This window comes from Symphodus melops (assembly GCF_947650265.1).
Source record: "Symphodus melops genome assembly, chromosome: 21".
NCBI classification, from domain to species: Eukaryota; Metazoa; Chordata; class Actinopteri; order Labriformes; family Labridae; genus Symphodus; species Symphodus melops.
The window spans coordinates 6,430,212-6,457,374 of record NC_136711.1 but is presented as its reverse complement, the minus strand read 5'-3'; the positions used below and the strand labels follow the sequence as shown (position 1 = coordinate 6,457,374).

The 27,163-nt window shown below is 40.2% G+C and overlaps 1 protein-coding gene across 14 annotated transcripts in view; it reads left to right on the top strand.

Annotated features, from left to right (window-relative positions):
• Positions 1-19,709, top strand: part of cacna1g (calcium channel, voltage-dependent, T type, alpha 1G subunit) — a 166,518-nt gene extending 146,809 nt beyond the window's left edge. For 11 of the 14 annotated variants that reach the window (XM_079372658.1, XM_079372670.1, XM_079372669.1 and 8 more), the window contains 10 exons: positions 1,421-1,554; positions 4,282-4,352; positions 5,682-5,760; positions 6,136-6,257; positions 6,476-6,904; positions 8,196-8,348; positions 10,668-10,790; positions 14,339-14,534; positions 15,136-15,299; positions 17,904-19,709. In XM_079372658.1, coding sequence (XP_079228784.1) covers positions 1,421-1,554; positions 4,282-4,352; positions 5,682-5,760; positions 6,136-6,257; positions 6,476-6,904; positions 8,196-8,348; positions 10,668-10,790; positions 14,339-14,534; positions 15,136-15,299; positions 17,904-18,923 — 2,491 coding nt within the window. In that variant the 3' untranslated portion in view covers positions 18,924-19,709. Of the gene's footprint in view, positions 1-1,420; positions 1,555-4,281; positions 4,353-5,681; positions 5,761-6,135; positions 6,258-6,475; positions 6,905-8,195; positions 8,349-10,667; positions 10,791-14,338; positions 14,535-15,135; positions 15,300-15,606; positions 17,164-17,903 lie in introns of those variants that run through there. The other 3 variants (XM_079372661.1, XM_079372659.1, XM_079372660.1) reach the window with 3 other exon arrangements.
• The last annotated feature ends 7,454 nt before the right edge of the window (positions 19,710-27,163 follow it).

Genomic DNA, 27,163 nt, shown 5'->3' with positions numbered 1-27,163 from the left:
GACAATCGTTGGAATTTGACACTGCCAGTTAGGGATGTAAAGATTAATCGTGGGGCAGGTAAAAATCGATTCGAAGGTGTCAAGGTTCACATCGGTACTCTAAAAAATGAACCGCAGTAATATCAAAATCGTCAGCAGTTGCAGAGCGGTTGTTGGTTGTAACAAGAAGGTGCTATCATGGCAGCTGTAAAGCCAAACCATACTAACAAGCAGGTGTGTAATCCTGCTCGCCCAAACGAGTGTAAGAGCCAAAGAGATTAAGAGGTGCATTGGTGTTCTCATAAAAAAAATAAAAGGAGTCTTTCGGTCATCTCGTAATTTTTCTTCAGTCTCATTTTGTAAAAAAAAAAAAATCACAAAAAAATCGTATCATGAATCTAGTATTGTGAATCGTATCGTCTCAGGAGTTGAGTGAATCATTACATCCCTACTGCCAGTAGATAATCTTGTCAGTTTAGCCTGACAGACACCAGGTTAAAGCAGCAATCATGGCTCTGCATGAAGATGATAAATCCCTCTAAAGCTAACTAATTAACACATTCTATCTTGTCACTGTGAAGTTGCCAGGCGACCAGCACAGACTCCAGGGAGTAACAGCACATTGCCAAGAAACAATTTGGCACATAACATTTTGTAACTTTTGTGTTTGTACAGATTAAACAAACAAGATAAGTGATGCTAATTGTTGAGCTCTAGGGATTCAGGTGTGTGGGTTTTGTTGTCTTCAGAAATCTATTCTAGTCTGCTGTTGCTCAGTTAGGTGAAACTCTTTTAAGTTGTAGTGTTTTAAGATGTATGAAGTATTCCAACCCAGGGCATAAATGTTTGTGTTTTTTATGTTGGGTTTTTTTTAAATTCTGTAACACTCCCCTTCATGCTTTAGGCATCTTGTGGTATTAGCTTATGGTCAGTTTTAAAAGCCTCTGGAGCTGTTCAAACAGATCTCACAATGGGAAAAGTTGGATGAGTTTGAGGCAAACGAGTATGAATATTAAAAAAACGTGAAATAGAAAAATATCGGCACTACAGCGTTCAAGAGGACGGTGGGTAAAGTGTGTGTTTTTGAGTGTTACATGATAACAGAGAGCAAATTCAGTTGTGAGATGAACAAGGTTCAGTAACACTACTGGATTTTGCGATAATGTGCAAGCGTCTTCAGCCCATTGTTTGCAAACTGTTTGCATGTAGAGTATGTGTACTTGTATCCATGACAGTCAGTGGCTAAATGGCTACATTGGAGAAGCTAACATTTTACATGATAGTAGATTTGTATCGCTAGTATTTTCAAATGTATGCCTTATAAAGTCTTACTAGACTCTAACTTAGATCAATAAGAAAATTAATTAAATCAATTAAAAATTGGGTTGTTTGCATCCGCTTAAGATCAAGTTTGACCCAAGTTGTGTTTTTTTGTGTGTAGGTGGAACCAGCTGGATCTGGCCATCGTGCTCCTGTCCATCATGGGCATCACTCTGGAGGAGATTGAGGTCAATGCTTCTCTGCCCATCAACCCCACCATCATCCGCATCATGAGAGTGTTGAGGATTGCACGTGGTATGTACCCCTGCTTTTTGTGTGCCCATCCCCTCCACTTTGTATCCACTCTAAAACCTCCGTAGCACACTCCCTCACAGACACACACTCTGGTCTCTTTCACAGGGCTGTACTTTTAAGACGCTTTGTAAAACAGCCGCGTCTCTGGGACTCCCCACTTTGTCATTTTTGCATGGCAGGTCTCAGCAGGTTTTGCGCAGGGTGTGAGTCGACCAGATGGCACAGAGAAACACACTCGGCTGAGAAACAAAGCTCAGAGACAAGCAGGGAGAGAGAGCGAGAGAAATACTGGGAGAAAAACAGAAGAGATGTGAGGACAGATAGCTGAGGGTGGAGGGGAGCCAAGACACATTATGACAGTAAGTGAATTAAACAGTGAGAGACTGAGACAAGGTATGAAGGGGGAAAACGAGAGGAGGAGGGGAAGAGAGAAGATATGAAAGTAGCAGGCAGGGATGATGAATAACTACTTTTTGGCAACTAGATAATGAAAAGATGGAAAGAAGTTGGAAAGGGGGAACAATTGATGTTAGAGCAAAAAAGTTAAGATGAGGTCAATGAGGATAATAAAAGATAAACTACCAGAGATAAGGTATGTCAATGCAAGAGGGAAACAGAGTACATCCTGTGTATCTGGAGAGAGATTAAATGGTGAAAAAGGGCAAAGGAGGCAGGGAATCAGGAGGGTTGAGTTATAGAGACGGGGTGGACTTGGCAGTAGGAGAGAAGTGGGAGGAGAAAGCAAAACCTGCAGTGTGCTTCAGGCTGATTGCTGTCCAGGTAATTAAAGATAAGAGAAGGCTGGAAGGATGAAACAGAAGGAAGAGAGCCTTAAAGCTGGGAGAAAGAAGAGATACATGAGGCTTTTGTTTTAACTGATGACTGAATTTTTTGTCAAAATCAAAATCAAAATTCATTACTGTGAAACAGATGACGGCCCAGAGCTGTCGAGTGTGTGTAAACATTTTCAATAATGTGACACTTTTCATACCAAAATAACACAATCTGTATTAATGATGAACATCAATTTTAATGGGGGGGGGGGATCTAGATCTTTAGTCAAATTCTAACCAATTTTAACAAAGCTCTTCAAGTGAAAGTTCCCAGGTTGGCATTTTGGGGTCTCATGAAGATGAAAAGGTTATGTTAACTAACCGCTACTGTTTAGTTACTCTCTGATCAAACACAGAGCAGAGGAGTCGACATTAAGTTGCGCAAATACATTGTCAACATTTTGTTATTTTATGTGCAATTAAGACCGTTTACAGAGGTTTACCTGCAATTCTTGGCAATTAAAAACAAGAAATCACCCAGAATGAAGTGGCTTGGACTTCTACTTTTGCTACTATGGTATTCAAACAGGTAAATTATTTAGCATTTAAATGCATCTTAGTTAGATCTAACTTTTTCCTTTTTTTCAGGTAAGATACCTCATCTGAAATGTATAATATATAGAATTTGGTTGAAATTTACACCCTAAAATATTTCAATGAAATCAAAGTTAACGACATATATTAGGTTAAACAGTTATCAAAGCCAGAAAAATAGTAGAACATTTTTGTAAATAGTATAGCTGTGTCTTTTGTGGCAGCCGTTGTGACAGAGCCGCAATGACCAACACAACATGATTATCGTTGTTAAGGAAACACCGGATGTCTCATCAGATCCCGATACGTAAGGAGGTGGAAGTTAATAAAAGCTGCTATAGTGTAACTTTATGGTCTGCAGTGATTAAACTTGGATACATTCATCAGTTATCTAATTGACGGTACAGTTCATTCCATAATGCCTGCAAGACACTACAAAAATGTGACGTAACTTGTTATGTTCCTTTTTCTAGGGAACCATTTCAACCCATACCCTTTCTTGCTTTCTTCTAAAGGGCAGCATCCCAGTCAATGGCACTCCAAAGCTAGGGTTAAAACAGAGTGGGTGAAATTAGGATTGGGCCTTATTACACCCAGGAGAGCACGAGGTCGCCTTGCAGTGAGTTAGAGAGGCAATTTTCAAAAGGGTTGATTGTTTGGATCTCCGAATGCAGCAGTGTGGGCGGCCACTCAGGACGCCTCTAGTACCGGTGCAGTTTTTTTTTCTTGCTTCAGAGAAGAACATATCTATGGATATGTAAAACTACAAAGATTTAATATTTCATCTACTTTTAATTCTATACCCATATTTAAGGTTTAGCTTAGCAGACCGAAATAAAGGGTATATATATTAAAAAATCCATTACCTACTGCGTCATCACCCATGATGCAGATAAACACATTTGTATGGTTTGTACCAATAGATAAAACAAAAATGTAAAAAACAATACTGTCTGGTTGAACATGCTGCTACTTTTTGTAACTTTTTCTTCACCGCCAATGAAGGCAAATTAATCTCAAACAAAAATTATCAGTCTTTTATACACCTCTATGACTCCATTTATTTTCATTCATTTTCTGTTAAACTTGGTGTTACTCTGTGGTTAGCTTTATGCCAACATCTCCCCTCATCAAACAGCGACCCAATTCAGGAAGACATGACCTCAATCAGGCTGTTTGAAGGCTTAACCTTGTTCAGTAAAAGGACATTTTCTCACAACTTTAAAAGAAGACTAGTCTGTCAGTGAGGAACATGTTGATGAATTTCAATGTCACGAAAAGGCGTGGTGGCAGAACTCTCTGGAAAACACTGAACGATCATGTCGTCTGTGTGTGTGTGTGTGTGTGTGTGTCTTCACAGTACTGAAGCTCTTGAAGATGGCTGTCGGGATGAGAGCTTTGCTAGACACCGTTATGCAAGCCCTGCCCCAGGTAATCGTCAAACCTGCACAGAATAACATCCACTAAAGCCACTGACATTTCTTCCTCTTCTACATTTTGCATTTCTCTGCGAGGATATTTCATTACTTAACATATCCCCCTGAAGCTGCCCCTGAAGTTAAATCCCATATGAATCTCTTCTTTGGAACATATTCCCTTGTCTCAGTTTGCTTTTGTTTCCCATGAGGGTTTTTTTTTTGTTTAGTTTTAGATATCCTAATTTGCATAGACAGTACCCCACAGGGACTGAAAAAGAAATGTAGCCTGAGGTTCTGTTCTGAACAATGGTGGGTTGGTTATAGAGTGGTGGAGTTTGTAGATTGAAATAACTTTGTTGTAATAAAAAAACAAACAAAAAAACACACATGCAGCAAAGTGCTATCAGAGTGAGGCTGCGACACCAGAAGCGCACCAGAGCTGTTGGGGGTTTGGTGCCTTGCCCAAGGGGAAGTGATCTGGCACCTCTGTAGCCACCAGAAGAACATTCATCTTACTGAATTTGAACCGGCAACTCTCCTGTTCACAAATCCCTACTGAGCTGCTGCCACTGCAAAGCTCATTAAATTTTCAATCGTGTTCAGGATCAGCTGCATTCAGAGTTAGCTACTTTTACTCTTTTGCTATAATCAATCACGGCAGTCAAGGAAGACACACAAAGTCTGTGGTGATTGACAGGCAGAAAAAGTAGTCATGCATCCTTAAGCAATCTGTCAATTTTGTTGGCTGACATCACAATTGTGTCTGACTGACGTGTCAACAACTTGTAGCTTTATTACCACTACCACTGGGAATGAGTCGGTTAAAAATGCTCCATTTGCTGTTGACAACACTGTGATTATAGATGACCTGCAAATAGAGGCGCCACACTGTTTTTGTTATGCAATGGAACTCACTCAGACTAACCAATGATTGCCAAATGTTATCTTTTCAAACAAGCGTTGAGGAAGGATATGCAACAAAGACCTGTGTTAAGATTTGAACCCAAGACCGCTAGGCTATCGGCGCTGACATTCTCTTTATTAACTTTAAAAACAAACTGTAAAATAAATAAGCTTTGATTATGTTTCTTACTCTCAAGTTGGATCCCATTAGATTCACATTCTCAAAACTTCAGAGATCCTTAACTTGAGCAATTATTAAATTGGCTTTTGGTCAACAGTCAATTTCCAGCCTTCATATTCTGCTCGCTGATTCTTTGCTTCGCTGTTTTCTTTCTCACATGAATGTTCTTATTGTAGTCCCTTGTTACTGGTACTTATTTTGCCTCTGATTGTTTTAACCTCTGACTAATCTTTATATCTTCCTGTTGTCTCTCTGCAGGTGGGGAATCTGGGTCTGCTCTTCATGCTTCTGTTCTTTATCTTCGCAGCACTGGGAGTGGAGCTGTTTGGTGACTTGAGTAAGGACATATGCACCGTGCATATAGGCACAGCAGACAAGCACGCACAAAGCTTCACACACACAAACACACACACACCTACACACATACATCAGTCAAGCCTTGCAAAGGCATGCACCATGTAGTTACTTCACCCCTGTGTGAGTTCTAATCTATCTGATGTTAATTGCTTCCTAAAATCTTTTCTCTAATTGAAGCTTGTAGCTGTCAGAGTAATACAATACTGTAAGAGCTTATTATCATTTCACTTCAAAACCTTGTGTTTTGAGACCTGAAAAGACACAAATGTATCTCCATTATGTTGAAGTCTCTGTTTCGTTTCCTGTCTCCCAACACCGTCCCCCCCCCATCCCTCACTTCTCCTTGTCTCCCCAGTTTGTGATGAGCTTCACCCATGTGAAGGTTTGGGGCGCTATGCTACATTCAAAAACTTTGGGATGGCATTTCTGCTGCTCTTCAGGGTTTCCACTGGAGACAACTGGAATGGCATAATGAAGGTGAAACTAACACTGCAGTCACATATACATAAACTGTGCATCGACTCACAAATACAGTGGCATTAAGGACCTCAAAAAGAAAATCAAGGGTTTATGTGTATGTATATCAATTACTGGAATAGCTATCTATTTTAGTGAGCTTTATGGCTGAATGTCTGTCAATGTGGCAGATAATCAAATGAATGTTGCGCTTGTCTTTGTTCCCTGCTTTTCTCCAGGACACGTTGAGAGACTGTGCAAATGAATCCAGTACCTGCTACAACACCGTGGTCTCTCCCCTCTACTTTGTCTCCTTCGTTTTGACCGCTCAATTTGTCCTGGTGAACGTTGTCATTGCCGTCCTGATGAAGCACCTGGAAGAGAGCAACAAGGAAGCCAAGGAAGAGGCCGAGCTCGAGGCAGAGCTGGAGCTGGAGAACAGACTCGCGATGGACGGGGGAGACATGATGATGAGGTCACCTCAGCTTAACCCTCTGGCAATCGGCATGGACAGGTCCAGTTCTGGGGGTTCCCCCTGGAGGTCCACAGGAGGAGGGGACAGGGAGCAGGACAGGGATGGTCCTATGGACTCACCCACGGTTAATATACCCAGAGACCCAGTAAACATTACAGCAGATACCCCTCCTTGCCTGGAGCTTCCACTAGAGGTAAGGAATCTTTGTTTTAGTTACTTAGGCATTATATTTGGGTAAGCTAAAACCATTCACATACTTTATGCTGATTATTGGTTAAAATTCTAAAAGCATAGTGAAAGCACAGTGGCCTTGCTCGCAATATAACATGGCTCATTTTCAGATAAAATGTACAATATTTTTCTATTGTATATCTGCTGCATTATTGTATTGGGACTTCTCTGCAGTCTACACAGCATCCTGTGTGCCATGACAGATGCTCTGAGGTCACTTCCCACTGGGGGGGCCAGGCTGTGCAGCTGGCCCGGTGACCCCTAACTCTCCGGTCATTAGTTCTGACTTCAGTCCAAACCATAAGTTAATTTTCTGGCAGGTGGAGGGGATGCTGGGAAAGCTGCTCCTTTTGCTAAATGATGAGAATTCATCAGAGAAATGTCTCCTACAGCCACGTGAACACATATTTACAGTAAATGTATTGAAAAGAAGCTCATAAATGAATCTGATGCAATCTACACAGCCCCCCCCCCCCCCCCAATATATTCTTCTCACATCTACACACTTTTTAAAAGAGACTTTATTTTGATTTCTGTCAAGTCTGTAATGTGTGACAATGTACACGTTACACAGACTGACTCTGTGCAACAAACACTGACCCACATCAGGAATGTTTACGGTTTGTGTGCGCGCATGGCTGTGTGTGTTTTGTGTGTGTTTGTGTGTGTAACTGTTCCCTGTTGAGGACATGCCAGTCATAGAGAGGTCACAGTGCCATGGGAAAGCTGGACCACAGGGCCTTGTTGTTCACTTCTTCAGCTATTTCCAGACGGCAGGGAACTTTTTGGGGATAGGAAATAGAGGTCTCGCTATCGCTGTCTAAGATGTTATCCGTCCTCCTCCACTTCTCTTCCAAACATTTTCTTTAAGCGGCTGCCTCCCCTCCCACCCGTGGGAGACCGGCTCCACTGTAGTGTTGCATTGCACTCGTGTGGAATTAAATGGTATTACAAAAGAGCCAGATTTGCATATGCTTTATAATTCATGACTTTGTGCATCTTAAAAGTCTTAACAAGTAATTGGGTAACACACAAATTCAAACACTGAATAAGTTAGATGAATCAGATCTCCTGCTGTCATATTTATTTTGTTTAGATGTATGTGTTTCTTCTTCATTGATTGTCCTCCTCTTTAAAATCTTCTTCCAATGTTTATATATGTGTCTGTTTCGACCTATGTCCTTCCCCATGGTCCTTGTTTTATTTTGAAACTTCTGTTGCCCTCTCTTTCTTCTCTCTCCTTTTTACATAAGTTTGTCCAACGGAGGGCGCTGTTTGACTCGATTTCCCTGGTCATCCAGGGTTCAATGGAGGGAGAGTTGAGTTTGATGGACAACCTGTCCGGCTCAATCTGCCACTTCTACGCACTGCCCCCCATGCCAAGCAAGCACAGCACCGACAAGAAGGTCAATAATCACCAGAATGATGACTCACCTCCTCCATTATCCTTATTCTTATTTCATACATTTATTGGGCCTTTTATCTGTCCAAACATGTGGGGCTGCACTAGAAGAAAATTACAGTTCACACGTGTCAGTTTTTTACCATTAAAAACACAATCAAAAAAAGTTTGTAGAAGCAAAGAACATATAATCCTTGTTTTAAGTGCTTTTAAGTGTCTAAGACTGTCAGGTTATCTTCACTGTTATTATATTAAATCCCAGTTTATCAGTGATTTCAAAGACAAATTTTGGCGCAGGTTTTGAAATATCCATTTTGAGATTTATGCCCCCAGTTCTAATGCAACTTAGTCAATATTTAGTTTCTGGTTCTTGTTCTAATGCCATTTAATAGCGTGCCAAATGCAAATATATTGTACCTACAACTACTTTCAGGGAAAGGTAAACTGTCTTGGGGAGTACAAATGTGTTCCAAAGTCGAACTATTATAGTGTAAATACAATACACAACAGGATGCAAAATGTGGCGATTTTAAGCAATGAAGACACTTCACCATATGGACACCATTGCTTTGAATTAGAAGACGAGTGCTGCTTGAACAGCGTAAATGGACACAGGCTCTAGATAGAGATGGGAGATGAACTCAATCAAAATCTCTTTCAAAATAATTCAAAATAAAAACATTTGAACTAATCTCCATATTTAGCTTTTCCTGATGAGTCAAACAAAAAGTTAGGGGCCATTAATGCAACAAACCAATATTATAATAAGGAAGACCAGACTCTTTTTGTCATGATGATTTATCCTCAGATATTGAAAAATGCTTGGCTAACTTTTGAAACAAAGGACGTGATCTCAACTGTTTCGGTAAAATACACCACCAATATTAATTTCAATAAAATTATAAGACTCAGTACCAGACTTTTTTTATTTAAGGATTGATCTTTTTTTAGAGTATACAGTTAGTCGTGGAAAATGTTTAAAAAAAAAAGACATCCCTCTGATGTCTTTTTTACATCATGCAGCCCTACAGCCACTTCCATTCCTCCACAATGAAAGCCTTTCCCTTTCTTCCCAGACCGATAACCCAACACACAGCAGTGCGTCATAACCTGCCTCAGCTATGATCGAACTCCCTTGCTCACATCTCCACTCCCTTATATTCATCCATGCCTGTCTGCTTTCGTACCTTTTTCAACAACCAGTGACATAGATAAAAGTTCACTCTCTTTGACACTATGACGTTGTGTGTGTTACAGCCTCTGTTGATAAATGTGGCATGTTTGTGTGTATATACAAAACTATTGCAGCACCGTGGTAACCCACCAAAGGCGTTCCTAAAGCTATTAGTTCAGCTTCTTACACAGAATTCTGCGGTAATGGCTCAATCAATAAACCGTAGAGTCACTGAATTATTCATTCGGGTGACTATCCTCAACTGATGGAAAATTTTAGCCAATTACATCAGCCCATCCTCTACGAGCTGTGCATGGGATTGAGCCGTCATTGTAGACGCTTTTAGAAACCTCTCTCTCTACGCTGACTTTGAAGTAGAATATAAGAATGTTTTCTATTCCTTCTCTGTTTAGATGGCCCATTTGCCTTTCAGAGAGCAGTCCATAATATACCAAATCAAAGCTGTTCTATGTACAGAATGGAAAAAAAAGTATTATCTTTGAAAAACAGACAGACTTGTTCAAAACACAGTAAAAGTCAATCAGCAAGAGCAGCGTGTTTGCATTTTTAAAAAATGTTAAATCAAACAATTTATTAACTGTTCAAAATCATTAGGCTGTACGTTCTTATATATTTGTGTGTCAGGGGTAAATCAAGGCGCTGTCCATGGGTTACCTGCAACAACAAAAAACATACATGCAAAGTCCTAAACTATGATTTGTTATTCTCCCTCTCAGGGGAAGGACAACAAATGTACATTGTAACCTTGGTTCTCTGAGTGAAGTGATTATTTCTCCACTCCATTACATTACTGTGTTAGTGCTCATGTTGGGCCATCTCAGTTCAAAAAGTCTGGATCTGCCCTTGGGTTCTATGTTTTTACATGATGTTATATCAACGTTGATAACCCTTCTTTACTGTAGCGAAAAAAGTGTAGCGAAAAAGTTTGCATGTGGTTTCCAGTCCATACATTTTGTCTTTTTTTACTGTTGTTTTTCTCAACTACATTCTTCAAGTTTTTATATGTTGTTTCAAACATTTAGTTCTTGTAAACTACAGGTCTTATCAGTGTGTAGTGTCCTTATTTTTGTGTTACACAGAGTGTGCGTGTGTTTCTCTGCTCACAAGCCATTGTCTCTTCCTGCCTAGATCCCTCTAGCGGAGATGGAAGCTCTGTCTCTGGCCTCTGAGAAATCGTGGTCCCTAGCTCTGACAGACGACTCGGCCCCCGATGATTTTAACCCCTTCTTTCTAACCAGTTTGGAATGCAATGTACTGACAATTCAACTTTCTCTTTCTCCACCTGTCTTTCTCCTCTTGCCCTCTGCAGTATCTTGCAGTTTGTCCTTTCCCAGGGCACTTCCAAAGCCTCTTGTCCTTCCACTACTCTCATGAACATAATTGAAACAAACTCAGGGTGAACCAGTGGGGTGCTGACTTAGTTAAACGTCTCATTTGAAGTTTGACTCCCAGCACAATTAAAAAGAATTAAATCAGATGCAGTATGTTTACATTACAAAAGGATCCCATGACGACATATGGCATTGCTCCTATGAATTCACAGAAAACTACTCCCAGACTTCAGTTCTACCTAAGTCAAATCGCTTCATCTCTTTTTACCTTTGTTCAACTGTCACAAGTACATTTTTGGCCAGTTGAACTAGCAAAGGCAAATTTAAACTGAAAAAAGTCCTTACTAGTTATTAGAAGTCCTTATAAAATACTGTCCCATTGACTTTACACCAGATTGGTCAATTGTTGGTCAATGGCTCAATACATTTTTTTATTTTATTTTATAAAGATCACACATAAGTATGAATAAATGGCGGGCATTGCTAGCCTAGTTATTTGTGTGCACACCTGACCTTTGGAGGCTATAGTCCTCTGAGTGGGTGGAATGGGCTCCAATCAGATCTGTGACTCTCAAAAAAGTGAACTGTATCATTTAGCTTAAGGGGACGGCTGTGGCTCAGTTGGTAGAGTCGCCGTCTTCCCAGCTGAGCAACATGTCTGACGTGTCCTTGGGCAAGGCACTTAACCCTGCATTGCTCCTGCTGCTTAGTTGCTGATTTACTTCTGATGAATGATACTACATAGAAACCTCTGCCATCAATGTGTGAAAGGGTATAACATGCAGTTTAAAAGCGCTTTCAGTTGTCAGAAGACTACAAAAGCGTTGTATGAGCTCAGGTCCATTTACCAGTTAGCTTCAACAGTTTTCTATAATATCGTAATATTACGAAAGAAAGGTTCTGTCAACAACTTTTGAGTCCATTAATAAAGCTTAGCTGACTAAGTTCAATCACTTGACCTTTAAAAACTCTTTGTCTTGGGGTCGCCGGTGGCGCAGCGGCAGTGCGCGCGACCCCATGTATTGAGGCTCAGCCCTCACGCGCGGGCGGCCCGGGTTCGCGTCTGGCCTGTGGCCCATTTCCCGCATGTCTCTCCCCACTCTCTCTCCCTGATTTCCGACCCTATCCACTGTCCTCCCTCTATCATTAAAGGCAAAAAGGCCAAAAACAAAATCTTTAAAAAAAAAAATAAAAAAAAACTCTTTGTCTCATCTTTCTAACAAATGGTAATAGTAAATAGACTTGAGCTTCTGTCGGGCTTTTCATGCCTTCTGATTACTCAAAGTGCTTTTACCCTGCAGATCACACCTACCTATTCAAACCCATTCACCAACTGATGTAAAGCGCCCATCAGAAGTAACTTATCCCTGTCAAGGCCAGGAACCACAGGGACTCAAAAATGCAGACTCAAAACGACAAGATTTCAAAAAGGGTAGTTTTAATACGGTCCAGGTCGGTACACAGAAAATCAGTCCTAACAAGCAAACAAATCAAAAAGGGGCAGGCAGAAAACCGAACGAGAGGCAGGCAGAGGGTCAAAAATACCAGAGAAACTCACAGGGAAAATAAACGCTAGAACTAGGGTCACGAGAACACACTACAAACTGGCAACATGAGGAATGAAACACAGGGATATATGGACAGACAATCAGGGAATGACGAGACACAGGTGAGGGTAATTAGGGCGGACACACAAGTCAGGAACATGAGGAGCAGGATCTGGAAGACAGAGACAAGGGTAAGTACAAAATAAAACAGGAAGAGGCAAAGAATGAATAGAAACAAATGAACGAACATAACTTAAGTGACTAAACGGATGTGTCAATCCCACCCATACACATGCATACACTGCTGTTGAAGGAGCAGGAGCAATTCAGGTATTAAGTGTCTCACCCAAGGACACATCGAACATGTAGCTGCAGGAGCTGGGGATCCGACCCTCATCCTTCTGGTGCAGAGACAACCGACTCTACCAACTGAGCCACAGCTGCTCACATAAAAGACCCAAATAAGAATAGGTACCCACAAATCCAGATTTGACTGACAGGAATGAGTTAAAAAATTTATATTATGGTTCTCCACCAATTGTCAAGGCTAAAGTTGCAAGTTATTTATGCCCCTTGGCAGACATTAGCATTAAGAGGTCATGGTATAACCACATTGACAACCTCTAATTGTTTGGACTTTCATAGACCTGCTTGGACGAGACTTATAGCTCTCTTATTTACCACCTCTTCCATTAGTCCCTCACATTGTCATGCATTAGCTTTTATAAGTAGGCTCATCTGAATTAATCCATACCTATAGATCATGACTGTGTTATTGAGGTAAAGGACATCTCTGTCTAAATTGAAAATGAATTGAATGTCGTCTGGTTGTCCGTGTATAATTAACAACCACATTTGCTCATTAAGGATCACATTACATCCATGAGATATCACGTCTCCCCCACAGAGGGTCACAATAACCTTGGCCGTTGCTGCACCATCAGGCTTGTGATACAAACTAGCTATTGTTAATTTATATTATTGATCTCAGGAACAGAGATCCCAGCCAACACATGACATGAAATCACTGTTAACTGGATTGTGCTGGGAGAATTTTAAAGAAAAGGAAAGAGACAATAGAGGGAGAGGAGTGCAAGAGGCACTGAAAGACCCTGGTGAATCTAATTATGTGCCCTCCAACTTTCTCATTCCACCTTTCCAGCCTAATGTGTGTTTACTCTCCAGTCCAGTCCAGTCCAGTCCAGTAGAGTAGTGCGCCTCCTGCCAGTTTGCAGTTTTCACTCTGTTGTCTCTTCTCCTCTCTGTTATTATTTTCTCCTGTCTCTTACTATTTATTATACTCTTGTATTCTTCAGCTCTTTCTCTTTCTGTCCCTTTCCTTCTTCTTTTGCTCTGTTGTATGTATTTTCCTCTGTGCTTTACATGTTCGTCCAAGTCTTTTTTCACTGTCTTTCCCAACCAGACTTGTTCTGTGTTCAATTGTTTTCTGTCCTCTGGTAATGTAGTGGTTTGAAATCCTCTCTTAGTTGTCGTGTTTGAAACCTGGTTGAAGCTCCAGGTGTTCTGTGATGAATGGTTTTGTAATTGGTGAGGCTGGTGGACGCTGCCCCAGCTGCCACACAATCACAGGACATACTTATGTGAAGTTCCATTACTGCAAGGGAGAACACATTTTAAGATGCAGAATGTCTCACTCCTAAAAAAAATAAACGGCTTGGAAATTCCAACCTAGCATGGTCCCTTGTCTGTGATCTGTGGCAGCTCCGTGCCAGTCTACTCCAATGTTTAAAGATCCTGTCTGTCCTCCGTGTATGCTGATGACCCCTGCCTCTTTGTTCACATTGTACAACATACCTTAGAACAAGCTGTGGCTGTGTTTGAGTGTGAGTGTTTTCGTTGCAAATGAACCGTAAACCTCCCCTCTCCAAATGAACCCTGACTCTCTTTTATTTCTCCCCAGTCAGAGGAGCTTGATCCTGGGGAGTCACTGGAAGGCAACCTGCTGAGTGTCAAGAAGCCAACAGTGGGTCGCACACACTCCCTGCCCAACGACAGCTACATGTTTTTCCCCCCGCAGTCAGCTCTGGCTCCAGCACAGCTTGTAGCACAGACATTGGGGCCCCAGCACATACTGGGTAATAATAGGGCCAACGGAGGTAATTTTCAAGTTTCCTTCGTTTTGATTTTATTTCTCCATTAGCAATGGTGGCCATTTTTGCTATGATGTCATATTGCTATTTGTTAGCTCCTTAGCTATGTAAGTGATCCAGATGACAGATGCATCACTTCCTACCCATCATTAACCTTTAGTATTTTATATATAATAGAAAATAATCTGAATCCCTTAGCTAAATTCAATGTTAGTTAATAGTAATGCTGACAAAAGGTTAGTTTCATTATAGAACCTTCTGTTTTTGTCTAGCTGAAACTTGTTTAACCAAGCAGTACTATGAAATTAAGCTTAAATGCAGAAACCTGCAGTTCCTTGAGTGTACACTTGAGGCTGGCATGAAAAACCAAGAAAGTCACACACACATCCATTCTAAAATACCGTTTTCTGGAACAGACTCTTCCTGTTGCTAGGTTGACTGAAGTCTTGCATTTCTGATGTAGGGATTGCAGGTCAAGTTTATACAGTCTGTGTTTCACTTTAAAAATATGGATAGGCATTTCTCCATATTTTTACATTCATGAATTAACACACCTGTTTTGATGTTATTTTGAAGTCAGATTTAAACCATTGCTTGTCGTGTTCAGGCTCCAGTGTGTCAGTACATTCTGAAGAGTCCTCCCAGCAGCTGACAGTTCCTAGAGACTATTTCCGACCCATCAGCCCTCACAGCCTCTCGGACTCGGAAAGTATACCACGATTACCCCCTCCCAGACGCACACACAGGCTCAGCCGGACCCTCCATAGACAGGTGACTAACTCACAGTATTGATTTTTGTCACTTTACTCTGAAATCAGTGCAATATTCTTCGTTTGTTGTGATCTACAGTAACTGTTTTATGTCAGTAGTTTTTATTTGTGTGTTTCCTTTAAACAGCAGGTATGTGACCCTAACATAAAAATATGGCTTAATTCTGAATCTGTTTCCTTATTGCATGTTCTAAACAGTATCACTTGTCTTTTTCCTTCTTTCTCCCTCATTTCCTGGTATTCCTTCCTCTTTCTAATTAATCTGCTCTATCATTCATCTTACTGTATCTGTCATTCACTGACCTCAGCTCAGTTGGACCCAAAAGCCGCCTGACCCTGAGCTACTGCACAAACACAGATACTCCTGTTTCTGAAACAGTGACAAACTTCATCAAACACTTGGCCTTTCAGAAACACTGGACTCCATTGGAATGTCCAGAAGACAAAAAGATCTAGCTTCTGTCCCTTTGTCACTCATTATAATTAGTCTACTGCTAACCCTCAGCCACAAAGCATCTTAAACTCTCTGCCTAAAGGAAACATTGATGAGACCTCAAAGGTATTTGTCATATATAATCCACAGGAGCTGGGTGTTACATTAAATCCATCAAATATTCAGTAACTGCAGAATAGAATGTATTAAAACCGGACAAAGAGGTTTCTGGCAGAGAGATTTTTCCACGATGCAGTGCACTTACTACACTATAAACGATACAACTCAGGGGATTGCTACAAAACAGCGAGTGCTGTCCATATGCATTTGGTCATTTTGTACTCACAGTACCACAGTAATGGAGCACTTGTGATTTTCTATTGACTAGGCTAGTGCTTTAAAAATACATTGTTGTTTACTGCTTAAACTCTGCTTTGAAAAAACTTGGTAACCTTTTGGTGATGTTAAAGTATGCACTTTTGTGTTGTGGTACTGTGGCTGGTGATTGGCTAGGGTTAGTGTGATATCTTTCACCACCAGGTGTCCCTGTGGTCACATTATTCAGGCTCAAGCAGGGAAGCCCATGACAACAAACACATTTCAACGAGCTTTATAATGTATGCATGCTTTTTCTTCATTTCTTTACATTCAAACTACATTAATTTACTTTGATTTCTAGTTTGACGTCATTAGTTCACAAGGACATTTTATGAGTTTCAGCAATCATTGTGCTTTTACTAACCCTTCCTCTCCTACAGCAGTTACATATTGTTTACCCTCTGACTATTGGCCTCCACACTTTCAATGGTTTAGTGTTAGGAATGACAGCAGGGAAAACACTAATGAAAATTTGGTTGCAAATTTATTTTAAAACAACACAGCTGATGCTTTACAGGGTTTTGTGTGAATGGTTAAAAGTCAGAGGGTCAGGTTGTCTGGTTCAGAGTTCACTGTAGCAATTTTGAATAATAGTGATTTTTACGGTCCATTCAAAAAACAAAAATTTCCAAGATTTCTCTGAATATCAACCTTTTGGTGAGTTTCCTTTGGTTTAAGAAACACTGATCGATACTTCATGACAAATTTTTAAGACTACTATAAAGTGAACCAATTAGTAAAGTTAATAACACTTCGTTTTCAGGATGCTACGCTACAAATCGATAAAAATAAGGTACAATTTAAATCAATTAAATTTTTTCTTCTTTTTTTTTCTAACTGGCAGTCTATTTACTCTTCTCTTGATCAACGTCAGTAGCTAAACAAGACACTTTCAAAGTCACTGAAATCTCTTTACGTTTCCCCATCAGTGCCATACATGTATAAATTTGATTTGAGTTTTTTTTAATCTGGGAAGTGCAACTAGGTGCAGACCAGCAACGAGCATGGTTCAGCAAGCGTCACAGAAAAGAGCTTGCTGTTGGTCCTATACGCTGCTGCTCTCCAAGATGAAAAGACATTAATGGACATTAAGTGTGCTTACATTTGTACTTGTTTTTAGATCCTTTTGTGGTTGTGCACCTGAGGAGTTTTATTTGGGTGTGCTCCTTTTTCTACTGTTTGAGTTCTTTTTAAAAAACCTCTGATAATTTTAAATTAACTAACTCAAAGAGCTGTATTTGTAAAATATTATCAGTATCACTTTTTATAAAGAAAAAAAAAACATTTTTTAGTAACTATGCAACCTCACAATTAAAACAGATTACTTATGTGTGAAGAAAATTCAGAAAAAAAACTTTTGCAACATGATTGTCAGATGTTTTGAATCAAATAATTATATTTACTCATAAATTGACTTCAATATCGTCTTTGTAAAAAGTAGATAATTAGGAAAATCAGGATAAAATCATGAATTGAACACTATACAGTGCTGTAATTTTGTACCATGAGTGTATCATTACATCCCGACCTAGTTGTTCCTTTTGATTATTGCAATTAAAGTCAATCCACCTCCTCCAATGAGAAAAACAGAGAGGACTCTGGGAATATACAAGAAATACTATGAACTCTGACCCAAACTATTGCTTCACATCCTCATTTCCTTAAATTAACTAGTTTCCCCTTTCATTTCCCTAAACCCCCCCAAACCCTGATCATCACATATTTACCTGCATCTCCCCACTCCTCTCTCCTAATCCCCTCCCCCATTTTACCACTCCCTGCTGCGTCCTCCAGGTCGCAGTGTCTACTGATTCTCAGGAGGCCCTGTGTTCAGAAGACAGAGGGGAGAGCATAGAAGGACTTGTGAACGTGGCTTCTCTAGGTCTCCCTCCATCCCCCTCCACCTCCTCCTCCTCCTCCACCTCCACCTCCCCTTCACCCTGCTCCAATCATCATCAGCAGCCTGCTCTCTGCCTGGTCCCAGCCACACCTGGTGCCTCCCCTAAACCCTCGCGCCCCAGCAGTGTGCACACTCAGCTTCACGACCAACACTGCCTCGCCTCCTACTCTGGTTCCTCCTCCTCCATTCCTCCACCTTTACCAGCCAGGCTGCACCAACAGGAGGAGGCCTCTGTGGATCAGGAGGTGTCGCTCATTACCTGTGCTAGGTTTACTGGCAGTGATGACATCATGGCAGAGGACAGTGGCGATGGCAGTAATGAGGGTTACAGTGACTACCCAGGCCATCAAGAAAGTCAGAGTCCATGTTTGAGGCAGCTGAAGAGATTCCACAGTGTTGACACACATGGCCGCAGCACCCTCCTGCCCCAGCCCCGCCCTTACTCCTGGTTGGATGACCCACGACGGCACTCTGTAGAAGTCTGCCCCTCGGTGGATTCCAGCCCTCAGCGCAGCACCACCTCCACCTCCTCTGGCTTTGTGTCGCGGGCCGACAGCCTTCAGATCCACAGCCAGACCCCAACCCAGACCTCACTGCCCTCACCACGTCGCAAGAAGAAGATGAGCCCACCCTGCATCTCTGTGGATCCCCCCGAAGGACTAGAGCCTCATTCTGGCCTTTACCCAGGCCTTGGTGGACTAGGTGGGATGGGGTTGGGAGGATTAGGGATGCCTCCTCCTCTACCCAGCCGGGACAGCTGTCTGAGGAGGAGAGCACCCTCTAGTGAATCCAAGGACTCCTTTGACCTGGGAGTTGGAGAGGGATCGGGACAGGATGGCGGCTCGCCAAACACAAACCCCAAGCTATTGACTCTTCCCAGTTTCTCCTTTGAAAAGACAAGCTCTGAGCACTAAACAAGCATAGTGTAACACACAGACACAAACACACACACCCACACATACTGACAAAAACAGCTGGACGAAGCCTCCACACACACAAACACACGATGCACCCTGTGTATCTGTGATGGTGATAGTTCTAGTAATAATGCTGTAGAAAGTAATACTGGTAAACTACAAGAAACAGTTAAAACATCCTTTGTTTCATAAGGAGTGAAGTACTGTAGTAGTGTGACCATCCTTTGTCTTTGTATTGTTACTGCCAAAACAAGAAGAAGATACACGAAACAACAAAAAACATGACTGTTTCTCTTCTGCTATGCCTGCATGCCACTGGCTGCAGCTTCACCCAGAACTTCTGGAGTGACATCAGCACGTGGGATCTGGCACCCTCTGTGGTTGCCTTCTGAACTGCCTGGTGTTGCACAGGGTGGGCTTTGCCCGGTCAGTGGAGGTACAAAGCAATATGAACGTTTTAGAGACACTATTTTCTTAAATTATTGGGCCATAGTGTTTGTACAGAATGTGTTTTTTTTTATTTCACTCAGTAGTTATCCTTTTGTCTTTCTTTGTGATTTTCTTTTCGTTTGTTGTCAAATTGTTTGTCCTTGTCTTTTCTTTCACTGTAGGATATTTCTAGCATTCTTGGTTTACTGAGGAACGTGAACGTTTTTCAAAGTGCTGAAAACTATGTATTTGTAGGAATAATATATAAATATATATATATAAAAATCAAGTCATTAAACTGAGCTTGGATTTTTAAGCACACTCATTTGACCTTGGTGGTTTGATTGTTGGAACAAAAAAAAAGAGGATACAGTTGTTGTTGTTTTTTTTCCACTGATTGCGTGATTTGCCTCAAGAGCCTTTGAATGCAGGACATGAAGAAAACTGGAGAAATCTTATAGAAAAACACATTTTTAAAATTAATTTTCTCCTTATTTATTTATTTTCTACATGACTTTGAGTTTGACTCATAGAAGGCGCTCGTCCAACTTTTAATCTTCATGAGTTGCTTGTGTCTGCAGCAGATTCCTGTCTATAGATCTATGGATTTCCAATCCTCACATTTATTAACCTGAAAAACGGATTGTCACTGCAGACACATGACTCTTAGTGGAACCAACACACAGGCATAATAAATATGACCCCACGACACAGAGTGGACAACAAAGGTAAGTAACATATCAATAGTTTTATGAAAAAGCCATTTTTTAAATGACTTTAAATGAAAACTGCATATTTTTCTTAGTCTTCTGACTACTCAAAGTACTTTCAGACTGCATGTCACACCTACAGTACACATTCACACGCTGATGGCATTTTAAATGCCCATGGGACACATCGGACATGTTGCTGCAGGAGATGGATTGTACCCTCGAACTTCTGGTTGATAGATGACAACCAGCAGGAGTCTCCTGTTCAGAAGGAGAAAAGGCTACACAAAAGTCACCTGGATGTAAATCAAGTCTTCATGTTTAAAGGTGTTGGAAGAGTTCAAGTGGATGTGTTTGAAAAAGAGCAGGTAACTTACCTGAAGGAAACCTCTTCATGTATAATTTGGAAGCCTGTGAAATCCTTTGCAATCAATTATTCTGTCTTTTAAATCAAAGCTGCCTCAACACACGTTTGTTTAATGTCCTTTCACTTAAGTTCACAAGATGCCTTCATGCCTCTATTTGTAAATTTGTCCTCTCTCTCACAAAAGCAAAGCTTAAGCAAAAGGTTCTGTTGTCATTGATTTACTTTATTGTTTGATGCACTGTTGAAATATTGCACTCAAAGTGAGAAGGACTTGTGTGTATAAGAAGCTGATTTGTTTTTACACACTTAAGCAGGAGAAAATGTGGTTTTTGGTTTTAGCATAGACAGACGATAGTTAAAGGGATGTGGCAACAGAAACCAGGAGAGATAAGAGTGTGTCTAATGGGGAGCTACAACATTATTACACCGACTCATTTCTGCTTCATTCATGTAAGCATGAATGTAACTTTAATTATTATTATGTTTGTGTAAAACAAGTCAAAATAATGTAGGAAAAAAAAAACGTGTTTCTTTGATATGCTTCTCTGAAGAGATTTCTACTCAGTTTTCAGTCCATGCTGAGAAGAATTTAATACGTCTGTCAATAATGCATAGAAAAAAAAGTTCAAATGGATAATCCTACATAATTGAGAAAGCTGATTGATATCAGCAGGAACAAAACAAAACTCCAAAGAGTAAAAAAATAACTGCCTTTACCTCATTATATCATGAAACAAGCAGGAAACAGGGAGAATGACATTTATTTATGTCTACTAGAATTATTCTAGTCTTTTGTTCTTGGAGCTCGTATCAAAGAAAAGCTGAGCCCCATACGGACCTCCAAAAAAAGTAATACACTACAGTCAGACACTGTATTTGTTTACTGAGTTCTAATACCAACAAAAATATCCCTACACATAATCATTCTCACTAAAATATATATTTGTATAAACTATTTTCATGATTTTAAAGAGGGCCTATTATCCACCTTTTCAAACATTCCCCTGTGGTATAGATACAACATTTGTGCTGCGCTTTGGTCAAAGCTCTAGTGGAGGTTTGGGATGCTGTAGAAATGATCTCTACCGAAACGCTCCGTTTTGGTGTGTATTTTTCTATAGTGGTGGAGTCCATGGGTGGAGACGACAGGGGAGGGAAGGGGATTTTTTTTTTTTTTTACCACATTTGAAACGGAGCATTTTTCTGAGTTGTAAAACTTATGGGTCAATAGACACTCAGGTTATTGAAATATATGTTCCGAAACACTGTAAAAGAGGATTTAAATAAACTTTTCAACCTTAAAATATTAATTATGAAGGTCGACTTATTAACACAATAACTTTGAAGAGGGAGAATGGTGTTTCTCCCATGTCCACAGCAGCGCTCGATCACCTGTTTACTGCAGTGTTGTATGTAACCTCAGCATTGGGCCGAGGTCATCTCATGAGAGAGCATACAGCTTCACAGCCAGTTCACACACAATCCTTCAGCTAGTAAGATGCCAGATGCCTGTCTGTACGGTTTGATAAAATAGGTATTGATGAAGCTAATAAGAGAAAAGGGGAGAGTGTAGATAAGAGTGTAAAAAATCAGAAAGGATTTCAACATAACATATGCCAGTAAAGTTATAAATGTCATCATTATCTCATGTTGAGCAGCTTTCCCAGGAGCGGAAAGTCAAACCTAATTTATTTACCAGGTCTGCATTCAAATAAGTTAATAAATCCATCTTACTCCAGAAAGTTGTTTCTTTCCTTGTCAATTTCCCAGCTGGTTTTAGTCATTTGGAACCTTACAAACCTCTCAACTAGCATGTAATAAATGACCCCCACCAATGTAATCATCGCTACGACCTGTATACAGCACATCATGGTTACAGTTGAAAACAGATTCACACAATCCACATGCAGACAGTTTGCAAATAACAGACTGAAGATGCTTGCAGATACATTTTTGGGTAAAATCCTACCCTGTCAGTCTTCATGGTTGTTTAGCATCTCACGTCTTTGCCGTATTTAATCAATCAGTCTTTGTTTGTATAGAGACAATCTAAGAGCCATTCTGTATCAAGGCACTTCACAAAGGGGCAGGAAAAAAGACCATACCCATGGTTATATCTACAAAAGACCCTACAAAGACCCAACATTAACTGATGCTTGTACACAAATGGCATAACAGCACTATGTGTGTCTTTTGACTGTGCAGTTGCACTCAGAGACTTTCGATAGTCACCAAAGCATAGCAAATTAAATTCCTTTGTAATGTATCAGTTGTCCATATGTTGGGAGATTAGCATCTGCATGTCTATATATGCCTAGTTTGTGCCACTTTTCTTTAGTCAAATGATGACGGTAAGTTGAAGTGACGCAGCAGGATTGCAGTATGTTCCCCAGCTCCTGCAGTCCACATCAGTCCACCCAGTTTTATCCAAAATGAATTGCCTTTGGTGTCATGATGTGATAGGCATGAATGTTCCAGTCTCTGCTCTCAGTGCATGAATGTGTGATAATGGATAATGTACAATGTTAAAGAAAAAGCAATTTGAGTGATCAGAACTTTAGAAGGCGCTATGCACAGTTGGTACAGTTCAACATTACATACTGTATGTTAATAGTAAAAATGCATTAAAGAAACTCATTTAAAACTGTACAGCAGCTTGAAGAATCTCATTACACAGCACAAAATATTAATTGACATATATAAAGTCTATTAGAAAATGCCTTCAGAGTTCAGGATTTTTTTTTTTTTATTAATTGGAAACTTAGTTTTGTGCCATAAATGGAAATACAAATGGGGTTGCAGTTAGTAATTGTTTTGCAGAACAACTTGTGTTAATGCAAACATGTCTCAGTAAGCATGTGTGAACTGAGCACACACATACTGTATCAATATACACTGCTCAAAAAAATAAAGGGAACACTAAAATAACATCCTAAATCTGAACGAGTGACATATTCTGATTAAATACGTTGTTATTTACATAGTTGAATGTGCTGACAACAAAATGACACAAACATTATTAATGGAAATCAATTTTATTAACCAATGGAGGTCTAGATTTGGAGTAACACTCAAAATTAATGTGGAAAGACACTCCAGGCAGATCCAACTTTGATGCAATGTCCTTGTCTGTATGACCTCCCTACAACGCCTGGGCCTGCTCCTGATGAGGTGGCGAATGGTCTCCTGAGGGATCTCCTCCCAGACCTAGCATTCAAAAGTGACCAAAACATTAGCCAGAAAGCATCGGAACTGAGAAGTGGTCTGGGGTCACCATCTGCAGAACCACTCCTTTATTGGGGATGTCTTGATTATTGCCTATAATTTCCACCTGTTGTCGATTCCATTTGCACAACAGCATGTGAACTTGATTGTCAATCAGTGTTGCTTCCTCAGTGGACAGTTTGATTTCACAGAAGTGTGACTGACTTGGAATTACATTGTGTTGTTTACATGTTCCCTTTATTGTTTTTGAGCAGTGTATATCTACAGTGTATGTGTATATATAGATAGATATACTGTAAATAAACTGGTCTACTAATAGTATATTCTTAACATGGATTAAAGATAAGAACAATGATATGACCAATCACTCTTAAAAGACTACTTGAGTGGTCAAAATAATGCTTAAAGAAGAGAGTCTTGCTACTCAATCACTTCATATGAGATATCCAACATTGTTTACAAGTAATGTGAAACATTGAACAGATTACCAAATAATAAAGTGATACATTATCACTTTGCTATAACACTCAATACTGAACTCAGATGCATTTGTGCTCCATTTGAAAAAGGAGACTTCCTGTTGGAATACCGTGGTGAACTATTATGAAAACTAGAATGTGAGAGGAGACAGTGAGTTTATCGCAACAAGCTGAAGCTCTTCATGTTTGAGTTATTCGCTATAATGGAACATTTTGGTGCATTCAGTTTATTAAAACTGAATGCTTTATTTCAGTGACTTAACACATGTAATTTGATAGTCCAAATCTTAATAGGTTCTTAATCCAAAAAAATATACACATGCAAGCATTCAATATTGATTTTTTTCACTCGTAGTGTTGGTGCAGCAAGAAGATGAGATGGTGGAGTCGATAAAATCTACAAGAATATCTTTGACAAGAGAATGTTTTGTAACCTTCCGTCGTTCTGCTTTTGGGGAGTCAGCTTTCTGTGTGAAAGCATCAAATCAGAGGAACGCTCTGCCAGACGAAGAAGAACTGTTACTCAATCAACAGCTTTAAACAGAAACTGAAAAACCTGCTAGAAATTCTGTAAGCACTGATCTTGATTCATACAGTTCCAACCACCAGGATTTTCCCCTCCAGGGTAGTAGCACTGTAAACACGCCCATGTATCTAATTGTAGAGTGTCGCCAGTTGATGGTGCTTACCTCACAAGAACGTGTCAGCCTTATGGCATTATTGAGCTGAACTTAGTTCATTCTACAGTAACAGTAGACATTTATTAGTGAATCAGCTGCTGCACAAAGGCATATTGAACATATATGACTTTCTCTACGACATTAAATGTAGTCATTACTTCTCTACTGTGCAATAAATGGAATTTTAATATGCAAACCTTTTACACATGCACTTTAATGAACATTGCTTATAAGTACTTGAAATAAATTCTTATAAAAAATGGTGTTTTGGGTCAAAACACTCATATTACTTTCACTGACGTTGATCAATAAATCCACTCACAGTCTACTGTACATTATGACACAGTGGTATCCTCAGTTTATTTTATGTTGTACAGTAGCACACTTGGCTACAGTATCTACGGTGGAATATTGTGATAATCACACTTTATATTGGGTAAATTTAGCGCTGCTTTGCAGAGCTTCATGACTCTGTTTGAACACTTGGAAATATATAATTATTGTCAAATTGATCTCAAACCAAGAACATAGATAAAATGATTCTGTCGTAAAGATTAAACACTCTATGTCCAAATGCAGAGGCAAAATACACAGTTAGGATAACTTCAATGAGGTTGTTGATACAGTGGACTTTTTCTTACAGAGAGAGAGAGACCGAGACGCGCTATAGACTGACACATAGTATTACGCGCAGCTGTTTTCTGATGCAGTAATCACTTTAGCGTCCATAATCACTGATCCTAATGGTGGTTAGGTCAAGGGTTGCAACTTGTTTTCACAAGTGACACTGAGGGCGTTACAAGTCCGCCTATGTCAGTGGGGGGGATCTCAGTGCACGGACTCTACATTTGGCATTTACCGCATGGAGGGTGTTTTTTTCGGACCCTGCAATTACCTGATTATCAAAATTGATAATAGATGCTTTTCTTTACTCTAACACCTCCTCCATTTTCTTTTCTTTTCTTGATGAAAGTCCCCCATGCATCTCGCCCCCCCCCCTGACACTTACGTATATATTTAAGACTACTTTATTAATATATCATTCATATTTACAGTATATGTGTTACGGAACCCAGAATAAAACCCAAGCGCGAGACCAAGGACCAGATAACAACAATTTATTATAAATGGGGAAAGTGACACTGGTGACAATAAAGAGCAAGAGTCCAAGCTCCAAGGTGCGTAGTGTAGACAACAATCCAAGTGACTCTCCAACAACCCTAATCCAGCACGCGTGAGGTGAAATCCAAGTGAACACGATTCGACGACAGGACACAAGAGGCAGGTAGGTCTGGACTGGGAGCTGACGAAGGGAACACAAGAGGAGGGTAAGTACAAGTAAATCACTAGGAACATCAAATTACAAGGAAGCCTGATTTAGAGAACTGATACCACGGAGGGTTGACAATAATCTGGCGCCAGCTGCATGTGGAGAGCCGGTTTAAGAGGAGGAGTTGACGAGACGTGGAATGAGTGACACCTGGTTGTGCAGCTGAAACAAATTGTAATCAAGGGGAAAGGGAGCACACAGGAGGAGAAGACAAACAGGGAAACCAAACAACAAAAGTGCACACACTAACAAAAACCCAAATCATAACAATATGAATATCACCAAGCAAGGTAGGCTCACAAAATAAACAACAATTATATATAATACATGTCCAATTTGTCATTGTCCAAGATGCTAAACCTCAAATTGCTCCTGCATGTTTCATTGATGGTGTATGAAGGACCATTTACCATTTAACCAAAATGCCCCTTTAGCCCCTAATGTCAGAGTGCAACTAATTACCGTTAAGAAAAAAAATAATAAGCTTGACAAATTCACCAAACAAACCGTTTGTTTGACTCTGAAGGAGTAATAAGTGTATGTGTTGGGGACCAGTTTCGTGCTCCACTGAGAATTTATTGCAGCAGCATGGGACATGTTGGACTGAATCAAAATAAACCACATAGCCCATTTACATCCTAATCAGTTAGAATGTCAGAGCAAGACTTTGACCATTAAAACTCTGGATCCAAATTGTTCCCACAGAGGCAGGGGCAGTCCCGTAGCCTACTCAAGCCAGGCAACAGTGCTGGTAGCCGGATCAGTGTGTTAATGTGTGTAAATTAAACACATGCCATGTTGTCTGTGCAATTTCATATTGTTCATCAGTAATGGCAAAATATTGTCCATCTGTGAGAATAGGTTTCACTTCTACTTCCTCAGAGCACTGCAATAATTAACCTGAGTGACATTCAGAGAGCTGGTCCTGAATACTTTGTTTCTCTTTTTCTTGTTCCTTGCCTCTGGGCAGTAAGTTTAGTAGACAAGCTACTGCCATTGTGTTTTTAAGTTTAGCTT